At 38.0% G+C, this 13389-nt stretch overlaps 1 protein-coding gene and 1 long non-coding RNA gene across 6 annotated transcripts; both read left to right on the top strand.

The window, feature by feature from the left end:
• Positions 1 to 302: 302 nt before the first annotated feature.
• Positions 303 to 1963, top strand: LOC124350707 (TD and POZ domain-containing protein 1-like). 4 transcript variants are annotated; one of them, XM_046801521.1, is made up of 3 exons: positions 303 to 618; positions 699 to 1569; positions 1690 to 1963. In XM_046801521.1, the coding sequence occupies exons 2-3, from the start codon at positions 769 to 771 to the stop codon at positions 1765 to 1767; spliced, it is 879 nt and encodes a 292-aa protein (XP_046657477.1). In that variant the 5' UTR covers positions 303 to 618; positions 699 to 768; the 3' UTR covers positions 1768 to 1963. The 4 variants fall into 4 exon arrangements, with proteins under 4 accessions (XP_046657477.1, XP_046657478.1, XP_046657476.1 ...); XM_046801522.1 differs by having other exon boundaries at positions 1644 to 1963; XM_046801520.1 differs by having other exon boundaries at positions 305 to 619; positions 692 to 1963.
• Positions 1964 to 4798: 2835 nt separating this feature from the next.
• Positions 4799 to 7101, top strand: LOC124350896. Of its 2 annotated transcripts, XR_006921254.1 has the most exons (6): positions 4799 to 5030; positions 5166 to 5277; positions 6175 to 6273; positions 6382 to 6463; positions 6676 to 6829; positions 6904 to 7101. It is a non-coding gene; the product is annotated as an uncharacterized LOC124350896 (long non-coding RNA). The 2 variants fall into 2 exon arrangements; XR_006921253.1 differs by having other exon boundaries at positions 4799 to 5277.
• Positions 7102 to 13389: the final 6288 nt, after the last annotated feature.

Below are 13389 nucleotides of genomic sequence, written 5' to 3'. Positions count from 1 at the left end.
TCATATAAAGACACTTTTAGATGTGAAGGGAGTCGAACCCTAACCTGTTGTACGTGAGATTGATAGGTCAACATGCTATCCGTAAGACCAATCGTGTGTTTTGATTTCTGTTTTCATTACTGTCAAAAAGTGGTTGTTGCTACACAACCAACGGTAGATGGCGCTGGCGACTGTCCCGCATTTGGTTTCTTTGTCCCATACTTTTTATCGGTGTCCCGACTTAGGAAGGTGTTCGGCCTATACTAAAGCATGCGAAACGGCAATAGCCAAAAAGTGTCCCGAATTAGGAACAATACCCTAGTTAACGTTCGTTTTTGCTCTAGAATGTTCATCGCCACAGGGGACAGGAGTACAGTAGAATGAATCCCTTTTGTGAATTCATTTTATCATGAAGTAAAATTCTTGAATAATTTTGATCAATTCATTGTCTATTTAATTATATAAAACACTTCTAGATAAAGTTTTGCTATAAATTTTAAATTTGTCGCAAACGTCAAGTTGGCATTCCAATGGGAATGGCAACTCAGCTGATTTCTCTTTTTAGGCAACAGAAACTGTCATATTGCATACTTCATCTTTAATTTCATTTTTTTTGTGATTCTCAATTAGATTAAAAAGGTAAATAAAATTTCAAATATGTGCTGTGTTTTCATAATTCATAAGTATATGTATTTTCATTAACCTTTGATTCCTCATAGTGCATTGTGACATTTAAGTGTTTAGCTGCGGACCTTCATTGGCTGTCTAAATTTTCAAACCAGATATAACATGACTGATACATCGTCAATTAAGGTTCAAGAAGTGAGAAATGGTTTATACCGGATTCATTGGATCTTCAGTGAAGTTATGAAAAAGGAACTGGGTGAATATAAAGAGGCATTTCACCTGTCTGGAACCCAGTCTCATCGAATCTATACAATCAACTACCACATTAAAAGCGCAACTGAAAAAAACTCTAAGCAGGGATGCAAATATGAATACTCCATAACTGTTGCTGAAAAATCTGAATGCCAACCAAGTAGAGATGCATCGTCCAGCAACCCCAAAATTCTTGATTGTGCCTATTTGTTTATGGATAACAAATTTGCACATGGTAATGAAATACCATTAAGCAAGATAACTGCTGGTAAGTGGATGATGAAATGCGTCCATCCGACATTTCGAGAAAACCTAACATTGTGGATGGATTTTGGGGCGGATCCGCACTTAAACGAGAACGTAATGGATGTCATGAACGGACTTTCCGAAATGTTTCACAAACAAATATTGTGTGACATTCAATTCGAGTTAAACGACGGACAAACCATCGGTGCTCACGTTAGCATTCTATCAGCAAGAAGCCCAGTTTTCTCTGCCATGTTCCAGTCTGATATGGTGGAGTCTCAAACTAGGCGAGTGATCATCACTGACATTTCAACGGAAGTCTTCCGCCAGCTGCTCATTTACTTATATACTGGCTATGCGCCTAAATTGGAAGAGGAAAGCATGATTCCGCCTCTTCTTGAAGCTGCAGAAAAGTATGGTGTTGAGATACTCAAGAATCAATGTGTCGACCTTTTGCTGAAACGGGTGAGAAAGGAGAACGCCATTAAACTGCTAATTTGGTCACATTTTCATTCAGTCCCCTCACTGTACGATTCCAGTATGAACTGTGTGGTCAGTCATTTCCGTGAACTCTGTTTTATGCAGGAGTGGTTGGATTTCATGAAAACTTACCCGGAATTGTGCGTGCTGGCTATGCAACGAATGGCCTCACTGCCCTGCTAACAAACTCAAGATCTGACAATGTGAAGCTATATTGTTCCCTTTTTGTGTGTGGAATTTTAAGATCAATTTGTGTTCATTTAGTTATGTGCTGCATCACTTATTTATTTTTTTTTCCTTTCAAATATCAATAACATTTCTTTCTTTGGTTCACAAAATATTTTTTACGAAATGATTACACACTTACGTTTGCTTTGTTTGTTTTGACATTTTTGTTTTTACGTAAACAAAAGACAGAACCATCTAGTGGTCTTTTCATTTGTGTCAATTATTTTATTTTGATTTAGAAGTTCCAACAAGTAACATTTAACTTTTTCTAGATTAATTTAAACAAAAAACATGAACATTATAGATTGTGTTTTATTGGAGCTTTTCTAAAATATCTGAAATTTGAATATACAACTTTCGTCGCAACGGCAACATTGGATTCCAGTCTATTCGGTCGTCGTTATGACGTTATCGGAATCCATTAATCATTTCCTGTTTGGTCTTTGCAGCTTCTTGCTGGTGAGTCGGTTGCTCTATTCTTACTCACTTGTGCAAAAATTACAGTGCTGTGGATCAATTTTGTGTGCTTCAACTGACTTTTATTTTCGCCAATTGCACTTTTTCTCCCGAATTGTTTTGTTACTGACTGACGTGTTTTTATAAGTGTGACGCCATTACTTGTTGTGCAACAAAAGCGACCCAACAAAAGTATGACTTCGAACATGTCTGATAGTTCACGACACGTCAAGCTGCTTGAAATAAGACCTGGCTTATTCCGAATTCAGTGGAAGTTTAAAGACATGGATGAAGAGGGAATCTATACGAAAGAATTCAAACTAAATGTATCCCAATCTCAACGTTCCTACAGGATTACATATCGTCTTAATAAAGTGACCAAGGCCTCGAGTGCTAAATATGGATTCAAGTACCAGTATAAAGTTGTGGTTGAAGAGATCGTCAAATCAGCTGCTGAAAAGGTTTCTAAAACTTCAGGGCCTCTCTACATGTGGATCAACAGTGAAGTTCTTTTTGGGAATGAAATTTCATTGAAACAAAAACTGGAATCTGGCAAGTGGAGACGACACAGATTGAGACAAACTCCCCGAAAATCGCTCACGCTGTGGATTGATTTTGGCACCTCTACTGAAAACGAACGAAATCTCATCAGCGGAATCGCCCAAATGTTTTACACCCAAAGCTGTTGCGACGTCTTATTCCATTTCAGCGATGGTCACCAAATCGGTGCCCACGTTTCGATACTTTCAGCTGGAAGTTCAGTCTTTTCAATCATGTTGAATCGTCCCGATCCAGTTAAACGGACAGTGGAAATTGGCAGACTGACTACGTACGACATCTTCTACGAGATACTTACCTTCTTATACACTGGTAGTGTCCCCAAATTTGAAGAAAAAGATGACGGGATGATGCAGTTACTCTACCAGGCAGCTGACAGTTTTGGAGTCGAGGCACTAAAACGGAAGTGCACTGACGTATTGCAGAAACGAGTTTCATTAGACAATGCGATCAATTTATTGGTTTGGTCTCAAATGCACTCCATTACGAAGCTGTTCGAAGTTACCATGGAGTTTATTGTTCTCAATTTGCGTGATTTGTGTTACCAGCCCCAATGGAAAAAATTTGCAACCGACTTCCCGGATTTGTGCGTGATGGCTACTCAAAGGATCGCTGGCCCTCCCACAGTCACCATCGAATCAGATTCTGATGATTAACTTTGTCTTACACTTTCTTGTTTTTGGTTGTGCTTTCTTCTTTTTATTGATTGTAAAATTTTCGGATTGGAAGTGAATTCAGAAATATGGGTTATTCTCATTGCTCCAGATCCCGATTCCAGGTTTTAACGACTCGATTTAACGATTATTCCGTTAAATTTTTGCTTTTTAAAATTGTGTATTGTGTGTGGCAACCCCGAATTTTTTGTTTATTTGTCTGCGAAGCTTAATTGTTTCTTTTTGTTTGCTCTGTTTGTTTTTTTTTTTTTTTTTTGCAGTCAGTCAGTTTCAGAATATAACACGTGAAAAAGTTAAAGCGCTTCAAGTAAAGAGTGTAATACTATTTTTTAATATTGCCTGAGACGACGAGATTTGTAAATTGTGATGGCCTGTCTTGATAACTACGAGGTTATGATGATTTGGCGTGGAGAGCGTTGCGTAACTAGAGGTATTTGTCACCTGTTTAGATATTTTTTACTTCCGTTGAGTATGGATGACTGTGATAGAGGGGAGGACGTTTGCTGTGCAAAACGTTTTTTGATAGCCCTTGACTGGCTGATCACTGGTCAGAAGCAGTACCGTTACTTTTATTTGCACACCTCTAAAAAAATTACTGTGAAGACGTGGCAAGTGTGTGGCAGTTACTGTGAGGTATCTGTGTTTTGGGTGGTAACTGACAGCAGTTGTTTTACATCCAAGTTCACTTGTTAGTTTTTTTAATAATCCTGTTTACTTCCGAGTTTGAAATGAGTTCATACCCTACTACGAAAAGCTGGTATAGTACATGCTGAACTATTCAAGGTTTTTTGTCATTTAAATGCTGCGGTGCATTAATGTTAGTATTTTTTTTTGTAAGAGTTGACTGGGGAAGTATTGGGTTAGTACATGCATGGTGTTATTTATTATAAGAACACTAGAACAGACATTGGAAACATTGGGAGGCAATAGAGGGGGGACATGTGGAAGGAGTAGGAAATGAACCTGGGGCCTTTCTTATCATCACTAGGGTCCGCAACCATTACACAGTGGTCCAAAATCCAATTTGATAAATCTCGGGAATTTAATCAGATCCTTTAAAGGTTTGGCTGAGAATGCTGTGGAATGTTTTAATTTAGGCAACACAGTAGGTAGCTATTGGTTATAGCTCCAAATTGTCACGAGTTTTGTTTTTGAATCTTGTCGGAAAATGGAGGAGTAAGAGGGTAGGAAGCAGAAGTGCAGAGAACTCTGTTGCATCTTCCAGAAAAATGCGAATATATATAAAAAAAGAAACGTGTTAAGTTAAAATTTTATTTTTAAACTGGATATTTACATCCATTAGCATGATTCCATTTATAATTGCGTATCTAAGAGGACGTTACATAGAGAGTGTTTAAGGATTGATCTACAGTAGTGTTAGTAGTTGTAAGGGGTACTCGTGACTATTTCTTTAATTCTTTCAGTCTTCATTCTGCAGTGTTGTGTTGGCAATGGAGGAGTATGTTTGTCGGATTTGTGTTTTGATCATCCGTGTGGACAATCGGTTTGACTGAGTGTTTGCTTGTCAAGGTTGTTTTTAGATTTAGTCCCTGATGCGCTGAACTCTTGCTTTTATACGGCAGTATAAAACTAAATCAATAAATGTGTAATTAAAAATAACTTGTGCCTAGTTTGTGTTTTGTTTTTACTTTTCGCGTGTTGCAGGATGCAGACATTGTGGATTGATCACCGTTTGGAGTTAATTATTTTGCAGTTGGTGATGTGTTGGCGGTTTTTTTATGATGAGGAGATGATTATTTAGTGAAGACCATATTACGTAAGTATTGATTTCTCGTATTTCTTTGTTATTTCAATGAGTGTCGATTACTTAAAGCGGGAATTATTTCCAATTATTTTAAACCTTGCCTTTGTCATATTTTCTTCAGTTATTTTTCACTTTACACGTCTCTGAAACATTTATCGGCAGTTGCTGAGATGCGATTTTTATTGATGACTAAACATTTATTGAATCAGCAACAAAGCTCACTTGTTAGATTTTTGAAAAATTAATTTTTTTTCTACTTCCGGTTTTCTCATTTCAGTCAGTAGTTCAGTAAATATTCATTCCAAGAACAAAAGAACCACATATTCGTGATCCTCGTCAAATTTGTGGTAAAGTTCATGATTTTTTTTGTACGTTTTCGTACTTCCGGTGTTGAGAATTTTCCTGGACTATTATAGTTCAGGAAAATTCTCGATTTTGACTAAATTTTGGATTTCGTTTAAATTACAGCTAATCGACCCCAAATTTCATGGAGATCACGAATATTTGGTTTATTTTGTCGGCAGCTCAACGGTTAAGGCACTATTGCTTATTTCCGGTCTACTTCTGGAAAATTTGCATAAAACTAACAAGTGAGCTTTGTTCTCTGCACTGCTCTCAAGATTTCAAGCTAGGTTTAAGCGACCAAAAATGCGCTTTTCAAGTTTTGTGACGTATTAAGACCAGTCCTTCAAATACTGAGTTTTGAGACGTGTCAAATAGATGGCGTGTTGATTGTTGTGTCAGTTATGGGTTTATGGCGTTTTGCTGTCAAAAGTTAAGTTATCTTTTCTTCGAAAATTATCAATGAATTCACATGTAAATTCGAGTGATTTCGTCTCTAACTTGTCGGTGATGTGTTCTATTCCGTGTATGTGTTAGATAACTTTAATGTTTCTCATCAACTTATAGGAGGAAACATGAAAGGGTCGTTGCCGTCGTGCCACCTACCGTCATCTATTTTATTCAAAATCTTTGTATTCTTCTGAATGTGCCATCGAAATGATACAGGTAATAACCAACACTAGCTCTATCCATTTCATGTATTGCTAAAACAAATATTCTTCTCGTCTTTTGTTAGAATTTATAATTATCTGCTGTTTGTATTGAACTTGTTAGATCACCAACCCCAGCATAGACCAATCTCTCATTTCATCTTCTCGAGAGAAGATTGGATAACTGATCAGCTGTGGTTTCATGTGTAAGTTCACTTATTATGTCACTGAACTTTTGCCGTTGCAGCCTAATATGTATTTAAAGTAGGCCTATTGATCTCCACTTATGTCTATCTAATTTTTAAGAGACGCTTTTGAGTGTATACTGATAATTGTTTATTCTTTTAGATCATAGACGTCAAGCACATTGATGACACAAATTATAAAAAATGTGACATTTTTCTCTTTTTATTTACAGGATCTTAACTCCAGGTTTCTAAATTTGCATGGCAGACTTTATGAGAAGTTGTGTCCTTTCAAGAAAGTCAACAAGGTCACTTGTTTACTAACCTTTTGGCTGCTACCCTTGAATCTCCCGTTTTACTCTCTAAAGCGGGCCATCTTAATTTGAGGTATTGCTTATTCTGTCGTTACAATCTTGTTTGAATATTATTGATATACTAATAAATGTTCATTCTGCTTACAGGGTAATCCTTCGCTACTTGTCATTGACTTCAACCACTGGGGAAAACCGACGAGAGAATGCTGTAATCCAAGACTGATAAATTGTTTAATCGTTAGATTAAATTATAAGTGCTTATCTGGGCTCCCTTCTTTTCTGTGGCCCCGTTTCCCTATCTAACCACTAACCAATGCCCGCCGGTGGTCACTCACCCGCTGTGAAACCAGGAGGAGGGGAGGGCTCTGGTCGAACGGGGACTTGGAAGGCGCATGATCTGAGGGTCATGAGTCTAACCCGGAAGACTAGTATGACTAATCGCTCCCCAGAAAAAACTTGCCTCGTACTCTTCTCTCCTCTTCCATTTCCAGGTAATCTCCCTGGATCTACGCCGACACTGCATGTGCGAGTTTTAGCAAGCAATCCGCCACCCAATTTGACAAAAAGTGATAGTTTGTTTTCACGGAAATTACGGCAGACGGTTGAAAAATTTCTAGTTCAATAATCTCATGTAGAAATTAGCATCTAGTCTACTGGTGCAAATTGCGATTCTTTAAGCTTGATTAATTTAGGTGATGTGTTAAAAGCTATTGTTGGTAGTGTAATGAAGCGTCCGCTTAGATAGCGCGCGCTGAATTATTATACTATTTTATTTGAATATTATTCACGCATACCATATATAGTCATGTGCGAAACAAGCGCTATAGTTATTTTGGCCAAGCTTTTATTGTATACGCTTCATGTACTGCTTCTTCCATTATTATAATTTTATTATGCTTAAACCAGCTTAATTAGAATTATGAAGCTAGATTTGCAGCTACAAACACGTTTGTTTGCAGCTGCCAATCTGGAATGTTCTTACCTTTGTTCTCGATTTGCAAACATTTATATTTAGCATTTTGTACGAGGGTTTATAAGGAACTCTCGATCCGCCAGCTTCAGTTCAGTCTCTTTCAGCTCTTGATTTACGTCAGTTCTCTTCCAGTCTTTAGTTCTTGATTTACTTCCGTCTTGTGTTCCTGTTCTAGTCTTGATTCATCTTAGTTCCCTTCTTCAATCGTTTCTAACAGTTACCGGTCCCTTCTTGTGTACCGAGAGTTATTAGTGTTGAGCTCTGTGTTGAGTTCTAGTGCTGTGTCAACAAGTGTCTTATCCTGTCTCTTCTATTTTTCATCTCAGTAACGGTATGTTATTCTTAATTATTATTTGTGCTACTAGTTATTAGTGTTAGTCCAATACATCGGCTTGTGGGTAAAACGCCTCTGGTTGTTTATTCTTTATTATTTTTAGTCTTCTCTTTGTAAAGTTATTCCGTCCGAGAGGATGGATCTTTACATAATGGTGGCAGCGATTTTAGAACTCACCCACAATGTTGAATAATGATGTATTTGGTGCTAGACCTAAACTTGTACGCACGCCTATTATAAGTGTATCGAATCCCTTGTACAACGTTGTTGAAGTCGAGATCCATGCCCCACCTGTTTCCCCGATTCCGTTGAATTCTGTAGTTTCTGATTATCAAGAAAGTTTTGCAAATATTGTCGATACTGGAAGTGCGAAGCTCATCCAGGATCCTGTCCGGAAAATTCAGGGATCTACCGATAAAGAATTAAGAACCAGGGTGTACAGTGAAATCCAGAAAAAACTTAGATCATACTCCGGTTATCAGCAAGTAGATCCGTTATTAAAAACACCCCCACGTAGACAATGGATTCGCGAAGAAGAAACAGTTTTTAACAGTAGTGACGACGTTTCCTCCCCTTTGTTGCCTTATCTCACTGATTCTTCCACGCCCAAATCTTCTCGTCGAATTACACCAATAATAGATTGGACACGTCGTCTCTCAAATTATTTCAAAGAGAAAACAACGAATGGCAGACCATTTCGAAATTCAATCGAACAGATTAGTAGCGGAACAAATAGAAATTCGGATTCGAAGAACAGTAGAAGGAGTAATACTAGGGCCGAATGCAGTTTATCCGAAAGTAGTTCATCTACTTCCATCATTAATCCTAGCTTTGAAGAACTTAGAGGAAAGAAAGACAGATTTTCAAAAAAACAGTCAAGCAGTCTGGACGCAATTACTTCGGTTATTCCAGAATATTCAGGAGTTGGACACAGAGTCGGAGCTGATAGATCTATCAGCGGCGACGAAGTTAGCAGAGATAACAACCGAATTATCGAAATCCCAACTAGAGCTAACCCAGCCAGAGCTGAGGGAAGCAAGCGGACCAGTCCGGGGAATCAAGCTGTTGACGGAAGTATTGATAAATTGCGGGAGGAAAACATTGACATTCCTTCTGGGGGAAATTCTGTGTCTTCACGAACTTCTTCCGTTCGTACCAAAAAGAGAAGAACATTTCCTAAATTATTTTCCAAGCCAGGAAATACAAAGAGTAGACGAGGACGGAGATTATCACTCGGTAGTTCAAGAAATTGGAGAAGCGTCTTACTTCGTGCTAGAAAGTTTTATAAATTCACACGCCAATTTTCTGAGAAATATTCAAGCCCTCTACACGTTTCTGAACTTAGTTTACAAATTGGGACAAGTACAATCACTCAATCCGGGGCCATTGGAAACACTCAGGCCGGAGCTGATCAGTCTATCGAACAAATTAAATCAGCTTCCCCAAGTCAAGAGGTTCTCACGCAAAATATCTGTCCGGGAGTTAGAATTATTGATCAAGAAAACGAAGAAGAATTTGAAGAAATTAATTTCATTAGCAGTTTCAGCTTCCGAGGAACAAGTCCAGAAAGTGAACAGGCAGAGCCTTCAGGTCAATCAAAGCAGGTCAGAGAATCAATCAGTCCCGAACCAGAGAAGACGATCACGAGGGAACAGAGCTCTAGCTTGCGTCGAACAAGTCCAGCAGGTGAACAGACAGAGCCTTCAGGTCAATCAAAGACAATCAGAGAATCAGTCAGTCCCGAACCAGAGAAGACGATCGCGAGGGAACAGAACTCTAGCTTGCGTCGAACCAGTCCAGGTGGACAGACAGAGCCTTCAGAACAATCACAGAGATTTGGAGTGTTACGCAGTACCCAGTCAGAGAAGACGATCACAAAGGAGCAGACGCTCGACGGGATCTTCGCAGATTTTGGAGAATCGCGTAACAACACCACTACAAACAAGGGAACTGAGCCCATCGAGTCAATCGATTATAGAGACAGAAATAAGAAACAACATAGAAAGATTCCAAGCACGCCTCAGACTAGTCCTAAGCGTAGTGCCAGAATAGAGGATTTTTGTTTATTATCAAACACAAATTTAATTACCAAAATGAATACCGATACTACACCTAGATTTGCAGCAGCTTCAGATCTATCCGCTTTTCAAAAAGATCAATATGTCCGCTCAAGCCTACAATCTTTACCATCTTTTTCTGGAGGTGCTCTCCAGCGATTTGACACTTGGCTAGAAACATTTGAAGCCATCATGTATGACTCTGATATGACGGAAAAAGACACTATTCTAGAATTATATAAGAAAATGACAGATAAGGCACATCGAACTATGAAATATATTTTACACAGTGGGAATGACAAATTTGAGGAAATTAAGGAAAAATTATTGGACCATTTTCACGGAGATGAAACGACAGAGAAGTCTTTAAAAAAGTTTAAAAAAGCAAATAGAAAACCAGGGGAAAAGATTTATGATTTCGCTATTCGTCTTAAGGAACTATTCAGATACGCTTATCCCAAGAATTATGAAGAAGACTCCTTTCAAATTATTTTAAAAGAAAAATTCATAGATGGAATTGATGAAAAATTACAAATGAAAGTTAAATATAAAGAATTCAGAACCTTTGACGAACTTGTTGCCGCAACAAGAAAATATTCGGTTCGTATGGAAGCTATTGAATCCAATAAGGAGAGACACGAATTTGTTAATGCTATCAATCAGACTAGCCACTCGAATAATTCAGAGATACAAGAAATCAAACAGATAGTAAGGGAACAACACGAAACGGTCAATGCCATAGCGTCTGCATTAAAACAGGGGAATAAACAGGCAGAAGAAACAGCTACTGACCAAAGTGAAATTGCTAATTGTATACAGGAACTTTCAAAAGCTGTTAGCTTTCTGTTGACAAAAGACGGAAAACAACAACACGTTCAGAAACAAGTAACCTTTCAAAATCAAATGCCAAATTTTCAGCCAACTTACCCCAATAATGGAAATAGTCTCAGATTGCCTTATAAACCATTTATCAGTAATAATACGCAACAGAATCAGCCTTTTTATAATAGACCAAGTTGGCAGCCTCGACCACCCAGATCACAGCAGTGGCAACCGAATCAAAATGCTTTTCAGCAGCCAGGGTTTAGACCAAATTTCCCAACACCTTTTCAAATACCCAATCAACCATCCACTCCGACCCAGCAGTTTACTAGATTCCCACTCATTTGTTTTTCGTGTGGTGTAGAAGGCCATGTAAAGAATAATTGCCCTGTTCCAAGGCAACAGAATTTTCAACCAAATTTTCCATCAAATTTTCAGTCAAATTATCAACCAAATTTTCAGCCAAATCATCAACAAAATTTTCAACAAAATTTTTCTCAGAATCAACAAGTCGAAGCTTTAGAGTCAGCAAAACCGCCAATTTGTTACAATTGCAGAGGTATCGGACACAAATCATTTGAGTGTCAAATGAAACCAATGGGCCCAGGTCATCCTAATTTACCAGGACCCCCTCCAAGGAAACAGGGAAACCAATAAGTATCAACTGTGGCTTCGGGTCAGTTGATAGTGAGCCTCTTCTTCAATCCCGAAATATTGCTAAGTTAACTACATTAACAAATGAATCAACTCCTCGAATTCCTCTTTCAAGTTTTCAGCGTTCTTTTCAGGCTTTATTTGATACAGGAGCAGCTAGAAGTGTCATGCATTACAATCTTTTTCAATCTCTTCCACAGCGAAGTCGAGGGACCTGCAGCAAACTCGATTTTGATTTATATGATGTACATGACAAAAAATTAAATACGTTTGGACAAGTGATTTTGCCTATATATTATGGAGATGTTAGACTTTTCCAAAATTTTGTGATTAGTGATGGTATTTCAGAAGATTGTATTTTAGGATGGGATGCTATTAGGAAACATGGCTTTACAATTAATGGGGAAAATCAGAGCATTTATCTAGCTAGAGAGGAGCCAGACCAACAAAAAGGCACATCGGGACCAGCGCCCGAAATGACGATTACAGCAAGTCAACGAGTAAAAATACCCCAGCAATCAGTTATGGTAATTGAGGCAAAGATGAAGAGATCATTTCCTTACGTCTCTCCTAAAGCGACAGTGGTTTTTACGTCTAATAAAACACTACCAGGTGGTCTAGAAATAAGAGATTTTGTTAGCACCGTTTCGAACGATGGAAAATATAGTTTATTAGTAGAAAATCATTCAATGCATTCTGTTTGTTTACCAAGATCTTCTCAATTAGGAACGATTGAAATTGCGAGTTCAATCATTGGAAAAGTAAAAATAGATTATGATAGTAGTTTAGGGGATAAAACTCAAGTTTGGTTAAACTGTGAGGACCCAGAAAAAGGAAATATGGATAATGATAATAAATTAAGGGATAATACTCAAGTTTGGTTAAACTGTGAGGACCCAGATAAAGTTGAAATAGATAATGATAGTAGTTTAGGGGATAAAACTCATGATTGTTTAAGACAATACTATGAGGACCCAGAAAGCTTTAAAGAGCCGCAAGGTTATTCACGACGGAACATTGTGGCAGCAGATTTTTTTTGCGAACCTAAGGATTTTTCCCGTCGGATTCTTACGGTGTCAGAAAATATAAATGAGCCAGAGGTTTATCCAAGAAGGAGCCTGGTGGCGTCAGAAAGCTTAAAAGAGCCTAAAGTTGATTTACGACGGAGCTTTGAGGCAACAGATTTTTTTTGCAAGCCTATGGAGGTAGCAGAAGATCTTAAAGAGCCGACATTTTATAATGAGGTTCCAAAGGATCTTAATAGTGATTTAAGCTTAGATTTAAGGTCAAGCGATTATTTAAAGCAGAGTAGAAAGATAGAGACTGAAAACGCGTACGCGAACGCAGAAAAGGAGAGAAGCGGTAAAAATCCAGAAGTTGATTCATTTGAATTCCCAGACGTTGATTTAGAATTTCGAGAACCCCTTTCGGACTTAATCTTTGAATTTAAAAAAATTTTCGCTTCTGAAACTTCAGAGTTGGGTAGTACCGACTTAATAAAACATACGATAGACACACAAGGGAGAGGCCCTATCAGACTACGCCCATATCGCTTACATGTAAAATATAAAGATATAGTTCTTAAGTTATTGGCTGACTTGAAAAAAGCTGGGATTATAGAGGAATCAATTTCAGCTTGGGCAGCACCAGTAGTTATAGTTATAAAAAAGAATGGAGAAATAAGAGTTTGTGTTGATTACCGTAAATTAAATAGTATAACAAAGAAAGATTCTTTTCCGATGCCTCGTATTGACGACACTTTAGATAAGTTATACGGAAAAAAGTTTTTCTCC

The sequence above is a fragment of the Daphnia pulicaria genome, chromosome 7, assembly GCF_021234035.1.
Source record: "Daphnia pulicaria isolate SC F1-1A chromosome 7, SC_F0-13Bv2, whole genome shotgun sequence".
NCBI classification, from domain to species: domain Eukaryota; kingdom Metazoa; phylum Arthropoda; class Branchiopoda; order Diplostraca; family Daphniidae; genus Daphnia; species Daphnia pulicaria.
The sequence above is the reverse complement of the archived record's forward strand: the minus strand, read 5'-3'. Positions and strand labels throughout refer to the sequence as shown.

Bases quoted from the DNA above. Each gene is read 5' to 3' on its own strand.
- LOC124350707 (XM_046801520.1), top strand. From the start codon at position 769: ATGACTGATACATCGTCAATTAAGGTTCAAGAAGTGAGAAATGGTTTA.